Source organism: Cricetulus griseus, chromosome 5, assembly GCF_003668045.3.
Source record: "Cricetulus griseus strain 17A/GY chromosome 5, alternate assembly CriGri-PICRH-1.0, whole genome shotgun sequence".
Taxonomy (NCBI): Eukaryota; Metazoa; Chordata; class Mammalia; order Rodentia; family Cricetidae; genus Cricetulus; species Cricetulus griseus.
Window position 1 is genome coordinate 113,265,323 of NC_048598.1, and position 16,310 is coordinate 113,281,632.

General features: G+C 42.5%; 1 protein-coding gene across 2 annotated transcripts in view; it reads left to right on the forward strand.

Annotated features, from left to right (window-relative positions):
* The window catches only part of Ston2 (stonin 2), a 137,587-nt gene extending 129,766 nt beyond the window's left edge, over positions 1–7,821 (forward strand). For both annotated transcript variants that reach the window (XM_027418645.2, XM_027418646.2), the window contains exons 6-7: positions 4,161–4,363; positions 6,447–7,821. In XM_027418645.2, coding sequence (XP_027274446.1) covers positions 4,161–4,363; positions 6,447–6,530 — 287 coding nt within the window. In that variant the 3' untranslated portion in view covers positions 6,531–7,821. The remainder of the gene's footprint in view (positions 1–4,160; positions 4,364–6,446) is intronic.
* Positions 7,822–16,310: the final 8,489 nt, after the last annotated feature.

Genomic DNA, 16,310 nt, shown 5'->3' on the forward strand with positions numbered 1-16,310 from the left:
AGGAAATGTGGATTAGCTAGTCAGGCAAAAAGAAGGAAAAAAGAAAAATACTGGCTTGAAATCCTGGTTGAAACGCCATGCCCATGCTGTCTTGTATTAGCACTGTTGAATTAATACAGTGTGTTCAGGATGTTCAGCTACAAGTGTGGAATGGCTGCATTATCATATCTTAAATGGAATTTGATGAGATAGCAAAAGGCCATGCAGTCTAATCAACTCCTGAGGCTGCCCGGGGAGTAGGCAAACACCGGGCATTCTGTGTCTGACACTGGGTGTAGCAGTGGGAGCCTAAGAGACAATCAGACCTCTGTGCTGGAGGCTGGGGCGGCCAGCCTCTGCTTCCACACTGACAGGAGTTTTAAGAAGGCTTCTTCTTCACTGTGCTTGCCCACTCGTTGCTCAGCACTGTGTCCTCCTGGTACTCATGTGCTGGCTGCCTCGGCCGACCACCGGGACCCACCTCACCCGACAGTGGAAATAAGAAGCCCTGAATTCTCCTTTGGCAAGAAGCCTCCCAGGGAAGAGAGAGCTCTGAAAGTACCAGGCTTTCAAACTGGGGTCTTAGATGAAAGAGTACAATCTAAGAGATGGCATTACTCACTTGAAGTCACAAAAACACTGACAGGGGTCTCTTCTCAGTACCACTGGTCTCCCTCATAGATGGAGCCAAATAGATGAGTGAGTTCCAGGACAGCCTCCAAAACAACAGAAAAACCCTGTCTTGAAAAACCAAAAAGAGAAAAAGAAAAAGAAAAGAGAGCTCCAGAGCAGCACTAGTCACATAAACTAATAGTTGTTTCTTCAATACAGCCATGGAGACAAATTTTTATCATCACTTTTGGTCCTTGGGCCTCTTAGCTCAAGTTGACAGGTGACCAGAGCAATCAAGATGCAGAGACAAGGAGGAGTGCTGCTTACTGGCTTGCTCAGCCTGCTTTCACATAGAGCCCAGGACCACCAGCCTAGGGATGACATCGCCCACAATGGTCAGGGTCCTTCACCATCAATCACTAATTAGGAATATTCCCTATAGGCTTACCTAAAGCCCAACCTTATAGAAGCATCTTCCCAATTGAGACTCCTTCTTCTCTGATGACTCTAGCTTGTGTCAAGTTGTCGTAAAACTAACCAGTATAGCTGGCAAGCATTGCCCAGCTTCTGCCTTCCTGTTCACAAAACGAAAGAGCTGGTGATGAACTCTTGATTACAACCCATTTTCTGAGTTGTTTGTATAGGTATTACACTTGGTAAATTGCCATTTTAGGGGGTGGGTGGTTTTTGTTTTTTTTTTCAAGACAGGGTTTCTATGTAGCCCCGGCTGTCCTGGAAATCACTTTGTAGACCACGCTGGCCTTGAACTCACAGAAATCTTCTGGCCTCTACCTTCCAAGTGCTAGGATTAAAGGTGTGCACCATCATGACCCAGCTAGGAAATTGCTTTTTACAGATTGTTCTTTCATTACCATGAAAGAGTCTGGATCCCAGCAAAGGCCCAACAGACTAGTCCCTCTGTATACACTGTCCCCTTGGTCCTACAATGGATCATGCATGGCCCACAGAACACACTAAGAGATGAAACATTTGGTCCTGCATAAGTAACTTTTTCCCCCTGGGATTCTGGTTCTTATTGTTCTAGGTAAAGAGAAAACACACCAAATGTAATGCATCCCCCTCCCTTTTTTTTTTCTTAAAGAAATAAAACAAAAAAATTAATCTGAATTTTAATGCTAAATTTCATCAAGAAAGACAAGTTAACATATATAGTGAGAGACTTAACTAGTTGTGTTACCATGAATTAAACTATACCAGCTCTCAAACTGCTTTGCCCCACCTGTCCACCACCCTTACACATTCAATAGTTGAGGCTAGGAATGCAGGACAAGATGTGGCTTACAGAGTTTCCTGTGAATGAATACGTTTAGAGGCAATCTGAAGAGGGAGAGTCACCTTTTAAAAAAAGGGAAGACTTCTCAGTATTCCAGCAACATCAGTTAAAGCTATTTAGACCAAAACAATTGTTCAAGTTCCTATTGGAGTTAAGAGGCCTAGTGCACTGGAGTGAGCAAATCCTGTAGCAGGGTACCAAGTATTTAGGACCTGGTTTAGAGTCAGCGAGATCTGATCTTTATTCTCAGCTCTGCTGCTTAATGGTGGTATGACCTCAGGCAATTTACTTAACCGGAAAAATCTAATTTTTCTCATCTATGAAGTAGGATTACTAATAGCTAGCTAGCTTATTCAGAATGCGATTGGACGGTGCTTTTAAGTGTGAAGCAAAGTGTCAGTGGTGCTGATAAATGATGGCCCTATAATTAGTCTGTGGCACACAACAATAGATTGAACAGCTTCATTTTCAGATACCATCATGTTTTCTTATTATTATATGTATCTTATTTCAATTCCTTTCCTAGAAACCAGTGCAAATTTTTCAGTTCAATTTCCTGGCCTTACTCTTTAAAAAAAAAAAATTACCATTAAAGCATTTTACATTTGTGAAACAGAGAAAAACAAATACTTCATTCACTCTGTAGCATTCTCCTTGGAGAGTGGGTGTGTATGTCCTGACTCTCCGAGATTGAAAGATCCTGCCCGGAGCAATAAAGAAAATTGGAGTTGTTTACTTGGAGAAGCACAATCAGTCAGAGCCATGTCACGCTGTTCATCTGTCGCCGCTTGCTGCTCTCCATCCCCACGCTCTTGTCCCACAATCTGGCCTCCATGTCTGGGAACCATGAACTTATGACTCAGACAAAGGAGTGACATCCCACAGTCATAAACAGTTCTGCCAATTTCTAGCTGTGATCTGCGACAGCTTATTTTGCCTCCAGAAACCTCAGTGACATTAAGGCAGTGGTTCTCAACCTTCCTACCGAGGCAACCATTTAATTTAATACAATTCCTCATGTTGTGGCGCACCCCCCACCCCCAACAACCATAAAATTACTTTATTCCTACTTCAAAACTGTACTGTTATAAATTGTAATGTAAATATCTGAGGTGTAGGATATCTGATGGGAACAGAGTCTGTGTGGACCGTCCAGCGGCACAGGACATCCAGTCATCTCTCACTGTGTCTGATGAAGGACGGTGATGCTCGAATGTCATAGTCGTAGAACTAAAGTCTCTTTTCCCCCTCAGATCTAACTCATCAAGTGAAAAGCAGATCCTAATTTTACCTGTGAAGATCAGTTGACCCGTAGATAGAGTTACCCTCCATAGTACCTCACTGCTATTTAAGTCTGTATTTTTTGTATGACCCACCTGTTCATACCCCCTCCTAACCACTCCACTTTCCAGATGGGGAATTCAGGGCAGAAGAGAACAAAGGCCTTTCCACTTCCAGGAGAACTGCAAGTCAACTGAGGCATTACGACTACACTGTGACTACAGATCAGATCGTCTGTCCGTTGCACTGTGTTCCCCGATTTCATGCGTGCTTCTCTAAGTCTGTCACTTTCATATGTCACCCACCCACAGAAACACGCCTGAGGCATCTCTGAGAATATAAAATGCTATTAAGAAAATTCATCTTGTAAAGGAAAGCAGTTTGCTCCAGGTGGCTGTCACTGATGTCTTATTAGGTGTCAAGTGCTAATCTCATCTCTTCACTCATAAGCGCCTCTTCCTTAGTGTAGTGTCCCTGCTGTGTCATCATTGTTCTTTGACCGAAACAGGCATAAAGGCCCCAGTTTCTCAGACTGTGGGGTTTTGGTTTTTGTTTACAAATGATGTTCAGTCACTTTGATATTTATTTATTTATTTTGTGTGTGTTGGTGTTTTGCCTGCATGGATGTCTGGGTGAGGGTGTCATATCCCCTGGAACTGGAATTACATACAGTTTTGAACTGCCGTGTGGGTACTGAGAATTGAACCCGGGGCCTCTTAACCGCCGAGCCGTCTTTCTAGCCTGTCTCCAACTGTGGCTATTATGCTAGTATTCTAGGCTGCAGTAATCAAGAGGCATCAGATCCGAGAGTCTGAGGCACACAGAGCCTGATGTCTGCCTACGGAAGCTCTCTTGCTCAGTATCAGACCCTCCAAAAGTGCCAGGTGCACAGCCTGCAGACCGCCAGTATTATCAAAGTGGCTCTTTGGCTTCTTTTCCTTTTTAATTTCATCCTCGAAGACATTGACCTCTGGATTCTTTCTTTCTGTTATAGCTTCTGGTCACCCACACTGTTTCTTTTGCCACCTTGAACTTGGCTCTGACCGGGAAGTGCCTTCCAGATTTGCCAATTACGTAAACGTCGAGTTCAGCATGCCCACGACTTCTGCCTCCAAAGCAGCTGTGAGATCCATCTCCGTGGAAGACAAGCCTGGTGTGAGGAAGTGGGTCAATTATTCTGCACACTACAGCTACAAGGTAGCCTCAGGGGGCTCCGGGCTGATGTTTCCGAGTCCATTTGTTCATTCCATCCCTCCCCCTTCTTCCTTTAGCAAACGCTTCTCATATCAAGGAACTTTCCATTAATAGCCATGGATGAATCAGCTCTGACTTTAATGAAATAATCTCTCCTGGATAAGAGAAAGGTTTGGAAAGAAAGAATTAAGGGGCTGGTGACAGAGAAGAATATAATGTCTAACATCATGAGTAATATCAAAAAGAGCCGTGGGGCCAAGTAATAATTGTTACTCATATGTGGCATGCATAATCCGTGTTTTGGAGTGAACTTGGAAATGCAGGGGAGTATTGGGAATGTGATAAGCTGAAGTGAGTATTTCATCTACAGGAATCGTACATCAGAACACAGCAGAGGCGGGCACAGGGCAGTAAGAGTAAGGCTTAAAAGCCAAACCCTTTCACAGTGACAATGGGATGAGATGTCTTCAATCAATGCTGGAGAGCTGGTTTTCTTGGGGAAGGGAAGGGGGGACGTTGCAGACAGGGTCTCCCTCTGTAGCTCAGTCTGGTTCAAGTTCTGCTTTCCTGCCTCTGAGCACTCAGATGATAGGTAAATCGCTGTAAAAACAAGGACTTTTAGCACTTGTAGACTTCGGTAGAAGATCGACTTCCAAAGAGGGGAGAGAGAGAGTCATTAGGATTTTGCAAAGTTGTTTGATAATTTCCTATGTATAATGATTCCTGCAGATTTATGTAACGTATTATTCCTTTAAATATTTTCTTAGTTGTGTCATCTAAAACCTTTTAACTACCAAAAGTTACAAATTCCCCCATCTTGTGGCCAGGGAAAAACCTAGCACTCCCCACCTCACCCCATGTGGAGAAGCCTAATCTTCAATGCACGGCTGAGGACCAACTGGGATGATGAATTCCTTAGTTCAAACAGTCCCTTCCTGACTTATCAGAGGTTTTATTTACGGCGAGCTACTCTTTAAAAAGATTTGATTATTTATTTGTTCATTTATTTGATGTATGGGGGTGTTTTGTCTGCATGCATGTCTGTGTACCACATGTTTGCAGTGCCTGAGGAGGCCCTGGGACTGGAGTCACAGACACTGGTCAGCCACTGTGTAGGTGCTGAGAAGAGAGCCCAGGCCCTCCGGAAGAGTATCCAGTATTAACCACTGAGCTGTCTCTCTACCCAAGGCCTGTGACTTTCAAAGGGCAACTTCTTAATAGTATTTTGCAGAAGACGGGCTAGACTAGTAAATGCTCTGATACTTACTAGCTTAGAGATTTAAAAGAAATGAAGTAGTTGGAGGAGCTTAAGTGGTCAATTACAAAAGGCTTTCTTTATTCATTCCATAAACTCGGCAGTTGCCTACTGGATTTCTACACCATTGGGCAAAATGAACTAGATCTTGCTGCTATCCCATGGAGCCTATGGAATAGTGGAGCCAGGGACACCAGAACTATTCAGAGGAAACCCAGTCTCCCTACTGAGGAGCAAAGATAATATCTGAGCAATTCTGAAAGAATAAGAGTTCCCTGGGACAAGTGCACAAGCAATGATGTGCAGAGCATAGCAACTTCCCTGGGAGTTGTGGTCCTAGGGACTATGGGCCATAACAACCAGTTGACCAATCAACACAGGGCAAGTCCTCCAAGCCTGGAGGCACACCAATCCTGAGCCTGTGCGTATGTCTAGACACTCCCCTTATGCTGTCCTATAAGATCTTTGTCCCGGGGTTTCTCGGGGTCTTTTCCCAGCCATCCGCCATAATGGATGGATGAAAGGCCCGAGCTAATGGGGTTAGTTCGTTAAACAACTGCAATAAAGCCTCTTGCTGTTTGCTTAAAGTTAATTAATTAATTAATTAATTAATTAAGGAGTTCCCTAGGACCACAAAGAAGAGGGAATTCCACACCTTAAAGGGGATCATGGTATACTCAGGACTAGTGGTTCCATTATGGCAGCAGCCCAGAACAGCCACAAAATTCCAGGCAATCCCAGGAACCTTCTGAGGCCCTTTTGGCTCATTTGTTTTTGTGCTTTTCCTCTGCCTCTTATTCCTGATGTGTTCTCCATCTTTTATTTCGGCAGGTGGAAATTGAACAAAAAAAGAGTTTGAAGCCAGACTTTGAGGGAGAGGAGCTGGACAACCCAAAGGAATGTGGGGTACAGTGACAGTGGCCTCCTGTGTAAGGACCTGAGGAATGCTGAGTCGAAATCGGGTGTCTTCCTGAATAACTCAAGCTTACGTCAACACCTGCTGTGGCTGCTCCTTGTTGGGGGCAGTCTACCACAGTTTCCTGTGTGCAGTTAGTTACCTGTGAGTGACAGGAAATCCTGAGGGGCTGCTTTCAATTGACTCCTTGACGCTGAGCGTGCCTGAACACATGGTACACGCGGCTGCTGGAGTTTATTGTATATTGAGCCTCCTTGTCTCTTTTCTGCTTCTATCATGCACTGGTGTGTGGTTGGTGGTGACTGTTAGAGACCCGAAAAGAATGGCCAACCCCAGCATTGGCGCAATTTGCTCCCAGTATCCATCTGTCACTCGTCAGCTTCTGGACAAAACAGCCTGAAAAGTTAATCAAGAATCCATCGCCAGCGGTCCTCTGTAAAAGAGTCAGAGGAGTTTCAAAACAAAACCATTTCCTCTTTGGGTCTACTAGGCCTTTTCTAGAAATCTCCATTCTTTAAATGCTGGTTTTACTCCACAGAGTTTTTCCAGGAGTTTCTCTCCTGGTTCTGGATTGTTCAAGGCCAAAAGTCTCAACCTCGACTTTTCCATTTGCTATCCTAAGTCACAATGCACAGTGGGAGAGGCCAATCAGATTTTCTTTTTCAAATTCAGGGATTGGAGCTTAATTCTACAAATGGACTGTATTGGATTCACAGTCTGTCGAAGAGAAAGGAAAGCTGAATTTACTTTTCTTCACTTGAAGGAAAAGGGACGTTAAGTGTAAGTTTATATTCAGTTCAGAAGGCAGCTTCAATCATAATGAGTTGCCAAATTCTCATCGATCAATTCTAATTCCTGAAATACTGGCATGGCTATAAGAGAGGCATGAGAGAGAGAGAGAGAGAGAGAGAGAGAGAGAGAGAGAGAGAGAGAGAGAGAGGAGACTTGGCATTTCTTTTTATACCTCATAGGCAATGACTGTTACATGGCCCTTTAATTTAGAGGAAACTGAGATCGATGTATGAGCTTTACCCCAAATTCAGAGGCTGGTAGTCTCAGTGTGGTGAAAGTTCAAAAACAGGGAAGGCTCCAGGGTAGAGCTGGAGGAAAGCCAGTTTGCCAGTGTCATGAACATGAAATCCTGATGCCAAGAATCAGAATGGTCACCTTTTCCCTCATGTGTTCCCAGCCCGCCCACTGCTTCCTCACTCCCTGTATGTTTGAACCTTGGTGTTTTCTCTCCTGAAGAATAAAGCGGGGGGTGGGGGGGACGACACAGAATGCTCATTTTATCAGACTTGGGAACATATGAGAATATAAAATGCCTGCAGTTTGGGACTGACTGATTCAAGATTTATATATTCAGCTCATATTTAGTAAGATCAAACTATGTTCTGCCATCAGGCATTAGAAATCATTGCAGTGTTTTGGACTACGTTCTTTTGTTTTCCAGACAGGGTTTCTCTGTGTAGCCTTGGCTGTCCCGGAACTCTCTCTGTAGACAAGAATGGCCTCAGACTCAGAGATTTGCCTGCCTCTGCCTCAGGAGTGCAGGAATTAAAGGCATGAGTCACCACTTTCCAGCTTGAACTATGTAACTATCTAAACATTAGATTGAAACAAAAAGGAAAAGCTGTGTGGTCATAGATGAGAAGACCTGTATTTTGAGTTTTTTAAAATGCAACCTTTTCAGTACAGATTGTTTGTGTGTGTGTGTGTGTGTGTGTGTGTGTGTGTGTGTGTGTAATTCAGGGGGGTTGGTTTTATAGCAGTGCATATAGAAATGTTTTCTTGAGGAAATGGGTGTTCATATTTGAAGTAGGAATGTATCATGGCTGTTCACAAAGCTAATGCATTCCATCTGTGGTGGTAGGTGTTCAAACAACTCTGCATGGTGCATTGGCCAGCACATGCCTTGAATGGAAGGTTACATTCAATTATAGCTACTATATTTTAAGGGAGACATTAATATGGTGACTGTGTCCACATAGGCAGGTGAGCAAGGTTGTGAAGATCAATCATGATTATGTAAGGAACCGGGATTGGGGGTGGGTAGGGCTGGGAAGGGAGTTCTGGGAAGCTGGGGAATGATGTTAAAGCTGCCATAAAGTTTCTGCTAAGCTATAAAAAGGAAGAGGAGTTAGATTTGTTTTGCATAATTTCAAAGGCAAAAAAATAAAATAAAATAGAAACAGAAGAGAACTTTGCAGATGACAGATGTTTGCTCGATATAAGAATCTCCTAGTAAGAAGTGTGCTAAAGAAGAAAAGGGTCAAATAAGATTTCCTGCTGTAGTAAATGCCCAGAGGTTAAAACGAAGGCATCTACCCCAGGCGCTATGGAAGGGACTGTCATGTTGAATTTTGGCAAGATGGCAGGAAAGATCTTTTGCAAATAGACTCGATAGGAATGAGGCTCTCTAGCTGCAGATAGCCTTTCCTCTGTGTTTTCGTGCTGTTGGGGAAGAGTGGGGCCCTTGAAAAGAACATTGTTGAAGAATTCCATGTCATTTCCGATGCTGGGCCAAAGGCCTTGGGAGTTCCCAGAAATCCAAGGGCTTGGAGAGTTGGCAAGATGAATAAAGGTCATCCCTAGCTCAGAACTGTCAGGGGCCCTGCCTCGCTGGCAGCTTAGTGTGCATGGCTCCTGCCTTGTCTTCTCTCCCACCCCCTTGGCTAATTCTCTTCACCTTGGTGCTTCTCCTGGACTGTTTGGAGTTTTGCAGTTGTTTTGCCATTAATCAAAACTTGGGGAGAAAAGCCTCCCCTGTGCTATCTATTTTTAGCAAGCAAATTATCCCTAATTTTTTAAAAATCTACTACCTTGGTCCCATCAAATTTGTTTTGCCTCTACCATGCTTAGGGTCATTATGGATAACATGTAGGGAGCTGAGGAGTATAATGAAATGTATTTTAGGGCTTACTAATAGCCTACATAAAGGAGCTGGAGAGATGGCTCAGAGACTATGAGCACTGACTGCTCTTCCAGAGGTCCTGAGTTCAATTCCCAGCAACCACATGGTGGCTCACAACCATCTATAATGAGATCTGGTGCCCTCTTCTGGCCTGCAGATACACATGTAGACAGGACACTGTATACATAATAAATAAATAAATCTTAAAAATAATAGCTTACATAAAAAACATAGTTGAGCAAATTGCCCTTTTGATGTGCAGAACATGTGTGCACGTTGGACCTCAGTATTTATTTTTCCTGTGGTTACCAAAAAGAAAAAAAAAAAAACCCTAGTCGATGTTATCAATAATGTAAAAATATAAAAAGGGGATGGGTTTTACCAGTACAGTTAGGACATGTTTGGTGCCACATGGTATAAAAAACTATTTATTTTTGAGTTTAGGGTTTGTTTTTCAACTTTACAATGAAAAAGGATTTAGAAAAAAACTCATTCTACTATATCAGACAAGAGGACTGGTAATGAGGCTCTGTAGTAGAGAACTTGCCGAGCATGCACAAGGTACCAGCACCACACAAACAACAAAAAAAGGCAGTGGGGGGAGGACAGATCACTGACACCCCTCTTATATGCCGAGTGCTACTTAGTTATTCCTTATCCACAGTTAGCCCCTTGTTCTTATTAGATTTTCCAGACTGTTTTTTTGTTGTTGTTTGTTGTTGTTGTTGTTGTTGTTGTTGCTTTGTTTTGTTTTCCATTTGCTTCCTCATCTACTCACTACTTTCCCACATTTACTGTCTGGACTTATGTTCAAGAGTATTCCTTCATTTAAAAGAGTTCTTATTTGAAATTAGACTAATTTCTCTTTAGAAACATGGTTGGGGTCAAGAATGTATGTCCCTAGAAGCGCTATTCCTGAGAAATTTGATACATGAAGACAAAGAGCTTATCATTGTGGTTCAAATGCCTGTCACAAAGTGTGAGCTACAGTAGGGCCCAGCCACCTTAATTCCTTTCTTCTAAATATACTCGTTAAATGAATGGAAATTATCAGCACTTTGACTCTGAGGCTACTTATCCAGTGTTCACATTGTAGCTAGCAAGCGGGCATTTATTTTCCAGAGGACTTAAATAATTTTGCTTTGCTTTTATTCCTGCCGCCTGTGTCAACCAAGTGTCAGGACGGAGGCACTTAATGTGTGGCTGAATCTGACCCCCAATGTTTCTTATTCATATTGAGAACCGTTTCTATCCTCAGAGATGGAGGGGCACAGGTGCTGTCCACAGTTAGGCTATTGATCCAGTTTGATTGCTCCTAGTGAGACAGACCTGCGAGCCTCTGTCTTGCGAGTGAGAGCTCCCAGAGAGGCTGATGGAGTGTGCAGCCAATCCTGCTGGGTCAGGTCTTTGTCCTCCCAACTGTAACCACTGACCACTGCTACTGTGCACATCATGTTCCTGTGTGAGATGGGGGTCTGAGACAGGAAGGCTGAGTGAGGCTCGCCAGATGGAATAATGATTTCTATTTTATCATCAACTTATTTTATCAATCATTTCTATTTTATCATCAGATTTTTCTATTTTTCCTTGAAAGCCCTAGGAATGAATTGTTCTGAGCAGGAAACACTACCATCCACCCTACTTTTAGAAATTCTCGTGGTAAATTTAACTCTGGCTTTCCTGGAACTCTGTAGACCAGGCTGGCCTCGAACTCACAGAAATCTGCCCATCTCTGCCTCCCAAGTGCTGGGATTAAAGGCCTGTGCCACCATCACAAATTTAAATCTTCTAAATGGTTGATTTAAATTAATCCTAGCTCGTCTAAAGTTGAGACTGTGATTAGAATAGAATTTGATAGAGAATTCAAATGGAACTAACAACAAATTAATAAAAATATACCATCTAGTAAATGAATTTTGTGTTAACACTTCACTACCAAACTATGACAGCATTTTATATAAATTAGTCAATATATTCTCACTATGGTTCTAATGGATGTTTCTAAACACAACCAATGTCCATTTACCAATTTCCTACATATCACCACATTAAATTATGCTCTTTGCAAATGAGATTGGCTTTGAATATTATCATTCATAATTGTGTATTATAGGAAATATATATGCAGGAGATATAGAAGGTCACCTAAGCAAGAACATGGAAGTTTTATATTTTCTTCTAGTGTGCCTTATACTACATTCTGCAGAACCTGGAACTATGCAAATAAAAACTGGACATAATGAAAAGCTACTAAAGAACAGACTAAAGAAAATAATTTCAGTATGAAAAGAGTTGGAGCACCTGGGCGTTCGTGGCGCACCCCTTTAATCCCAGCACTCGGGAGGCAGAGGCAGGCGGATCTTTGTGAGTTCGAGGCCAGCCTGGTCTACAGAGTGAGTTTCAGGACAGCCTCCAAAACAATACAGAGAAACCCTGTCTCGAAAAAACAAAAACAAACAAAAAGAGTTGGAGCATATACAGCATGGGTCACCAAGACTCAACCTGAACTGGAGGCTTTCTCTTAGAGTAAGAAGCTATGGGAAGGAAGGGGGCATAGCAGGGCTAGACAGCAGAGCTCTTCAGCTCGGCTCGGATTATGTCAAGTGCTCTGGTTAAGGTACCATGTTTGCAGCCAGCTTCCCTGAAGGGAAGAGAGGCCACACAGTAGGATGCTGAAGATTGTTGTTGCAGCCACACTGTGATGGCTTTATGAAGGAAAAAGTTGGGCTTTCTGTGGCTGTGCAGAAGCATGGGACAATCACTATTGCTAACTCACCTGTTAGTTTTCCCAACTTGACTTCAGTTTCCAGAGACAAAAGAGAGTTTGTTGGTTTTTTGTTTTTGGTTTTTTTCCCCCAACCCTGGTTTTATGGGCTGTTTCACAGAATATACTTTCCTATACATTTCATTGATATTCAGTGCCCCTGTGATTGTGTGTGTGTGTGTGTGTGTGTGTGTGTGTGTGTGTGTGTGTGTGTGTGTGTGTGTTTCAGAACCAAGAAGTTTAAAATATCTAAGTTAGAGATACCAACTATTTTATCTTTTTCCTGCTTGAACTCCTTCCCTGCCCCATCTGCTTAGATGACAGAAATGCAGGAAAGCCCCCCAATTCAATGTTCTGCAGTTGGCTTCAAATACCAGTTAAATACGAAGGCCAAAAGGGCACTCTCCCAAGTGGATATTGGGATGTGAATATACCAGGTAAAACATAAGTAGGTCTAACCCTCCAGGTTACTGAAGATGTGAGGATGTAAGATATTAAAATGATCTATGATTTACAGATATAGCCTTTCATTGGGATGACTATAGGAGGGGGGACACAGAAACTGTATTTATAACGAAGTCAAATGAGAGAAAACCGCATGATAAATTGTACTTAAATTTTTTTTAATGTGAATCATTACAGAATAGCTTCTCTGTGGGGTGTGTTTGAGTATGATGTTAGTTTCTCCTCTGGTTATATACTTGGTCAGACATAATGGGTTGGTTCTAACTGGTCAGATAGAATCCCAGCATCCCCTCCTCCTCCACTCCCATGTTCTGCCTCAGATGAAACCCCAGTTCTCACTGTGGACTCTGGCCACAATGGGGCTGGAGCCTTAAGTGCCACCATTGCTCACCAGCACGTGCTATCGGACAGGCCATCCCCTGTCCCCAGAAGCAGTTTCGAGGATCAGATGTACACTTAGCTCCTTCCCTATTGGATCTAAGGGTTTTCAAGATGGCGTGTGAGAAGAATGGCGAAAGTCCCTTGCCCTTCAGCCAGCACTCATTTATCTTTTATGCTCACTTGCCAACAGAAACCGGGGAGCCCTTTGCCATATTCAGAGGCTAATCAGGGTGGAGGTTTGAGACAAGAAAAGAGAGAAGCATCCCTCCTCGCCCCATTCTTGTGGTGCCCATGTGAATTTCAGTGTGTCGGGGGCACTTGAACCCACAGCCCAGTGAATGACTTGACCGATATAAGGCTTGTATTTTCCTTCATTTGTCATCTGTCCTCCTCACTCGGTGTAACTTCTTGCACTATTGTGGCTAATTCTACGTAAAACTGGTTAACTTTAAAAAACAATGTGCCTATGTAATAAAGTCTACACACTGGCTATTTCTGTAGAGGCAATGTTTCGTGTAATGTCTTTTGAGTTACGAAAAGGAAATATTAATAAAAAAATGTAAGCCAAGTTTCACTGCGGTGTTTAATGACTACAGGTACTATGAAGAGTACATGTTTGACATGTGGCGTGGGTCTTTAATAAAAAGAACAAGAGTACACCCTTATTAATGGATGAGGTACAACACCCAGCAGATAGGGTTCTTTGTCATAAGCTAACAGGCAATTTGCTTAAATTATTTTAGATAAATTAAGCGTTTGTACAATTTAAGTCAGTACTAAGTGCATTAATCACATTCCATTTTGGGGCCGAATGCTATGAGAAAACAAATGGGGCATACTAATTACTGATGTCAACATAAACCCAGTTGGAAAAAATAATCAGTGTGGACTAGAATATTCTTGAAAGTTTTCACAAGAAAGATAGCTTTGGGAGATGTCTACTGCTTGTAAAAAAAAAAATACTTGGTTGCATTGAGTGTTTTAGACTATGGAAAAGATTAAAAGCAAAGAAGAGGATGTCACAGTTTGGTTGGTTGGTTTTGAAGTAAACAAAGCATAAATAAATAAACAGCATTGTGTTTTGTTTAGCTCACCTTGACCAAGGAAGGCCATTTTATTACAAAACACAAGCTTCTTGTGTGGGAGAGCTCATGCTAGTTCAAAGGTTCCTGCTGTCAAGAGATGTCTGTCCTGAACTGAACACGGAATCCCAAACAAAGCTGGAGTGGCGTGAATGGGATAATAGCTAAGTAGGAGCTCAGCATTTCCTTAAGTTAGGGACTCTGGAAAATTACCTCCTTTCCACTGTTCTCCCATCCCTTTAATAAATTTGGAGACATAACTGCAGGTTCCACATTGTCACAGATTTAGCCTTTCTAGGTCCTTCTCCCCAGTAGAAAAGTAACTGAGGCCAACGTGTCTCCCCAGTTCTACAGGATTTGGGTAGGGGAATTGAGGATGACAGAATGATGAAAGTTATAATGTCTTCAATGCCATCTGTCATCTGTTCTAGACTCCTCTCAGCTACATGGTCACCTCCAGCTATCTTCTACTCCATGCTGGGGTAGCTTTCTTCTCCAAACATAGAGTTCAGGGCTAGAGAGATAGTTTTAAGAGTGCTTGCCGCTCTTCCAAAGGACACACATCAAAAATATCCTGTAACTCCAGCTCCAGGAGAAACAATACTCTGGCCTCTGTAGGTCTCTGCATTCACACATACATATCCACACACAGACATGCATACATACATAACACATTTTTAATCCTTAAAAAAACATAATATTAGTGTTTTTAACCCATAATTCCAGCACTTAGGAAGCAGAGGCAGGTGGATCTCTGTGAGTTCAAAGCCAGATGGATCTTCATGGATCCCGGACAGCCAGAACTACATAGTGAGACCCTGACTCAAAACAAACAAACAAAATATAATATTTACATACAACTGTGTAGTGCCTATACTCTGATGTGACCACCAGTACAAAGATTTGCTGTGTGTTTTCTCACTTAACATAAGTAATTACCTTTCTCTGATTCAGTTGGTGGATATAACCAACCTTTCCAAAAGTTAGGAACTGACGGTACGGTGGTTTGAATGAGAATGGCCCACATAGGCTCATTATGTTTGCTTATTTCTGCGGTTGGTAGAACTGTTCAGGAAGGATTAAGAGGTGTGCCCTTGTTGGCGGAGGTGTATCACTGGTGGTGGGCTTTGAGGTTTAAAAAGCCCTCACCATTTGCAGTTAGCTCACTCGGTCTCTGTCTTGTGGGTGTTGTCTCTGCATTTATGTTCTCAGCTATGGCTCCAGAGTCATGCACCGTTCTGATCATCACCGTCTCACCCTCAGAAACTGTAGGCAAGCCCTCAATTAAATGCTTTCATTTATAAGTTACCTTGGTCATGGTGTCTCTTCACAGCAATAGAAAAGGAACTAAAACAGATAGGAGGTGTAGCATAAAAACAGCCACTCCTCCTAAAGGTTACTGACCATACCCTACTGAGTGAATTCCCTACGAAACACTTTCTTCTTAAGCACTAACCTAAGCAGATCAGATCCTCAGTCCCCAAGCCATTGTCTGCTAATGAAGACTAAAATCTTTACATCCTCTCACAGAATTATCTTTCTTTCTTTTCTTTCTTTCTTTCTTTTCTTTCTTTCTTTCTTTCTTTCTTTCTTTCTTTCCTTCCTTCCTTCCTTCCTTCTTTCTTCTTTCTTTCTTTCTTTCTTTCTTTCTTTCTTTCTTTCTTTCTTTCTTTCTTTCTTTCTTTTTTCCTTCCTTTCTTCCTTTTTATTTTTGTGAAACGTGGTTTCTCTGTATAACAGTCCTGGCTGTCCTGGAACTCACTCTGTAGACCAGGCTGGCCTTGAATTCACAGAGATCTGCCTGCCTCTGCCTCCAGAGTGCTGGGATTAAAGGTGTGTACCACCACCACCAAGCTGGGGCTTGTGTTTTTTTTTTTTCTTTAAGTTTTATTTATTATGTATAGTGTTCTGCCTGCATGTACACCTGCAGGCCAGAAGAGGGCACCAGATCTCATTGCATGATGGTTGTGAGCCACCATGTGGTTACCGGGAATTGAACTCAGGACCTCTTGAATTGCAGTCAGTGTTCTCTCAGACTGAGGGATTGTATTCTTAAGTGAATATTCTCAAACCTCATAATAAATGCTCACAGAACTCATATAAATGCTCACAGAGGAGGCCAACAAGCAGATGAGGGACAGTTTTTAATGACAGTTATTCTATGGCCCTCACT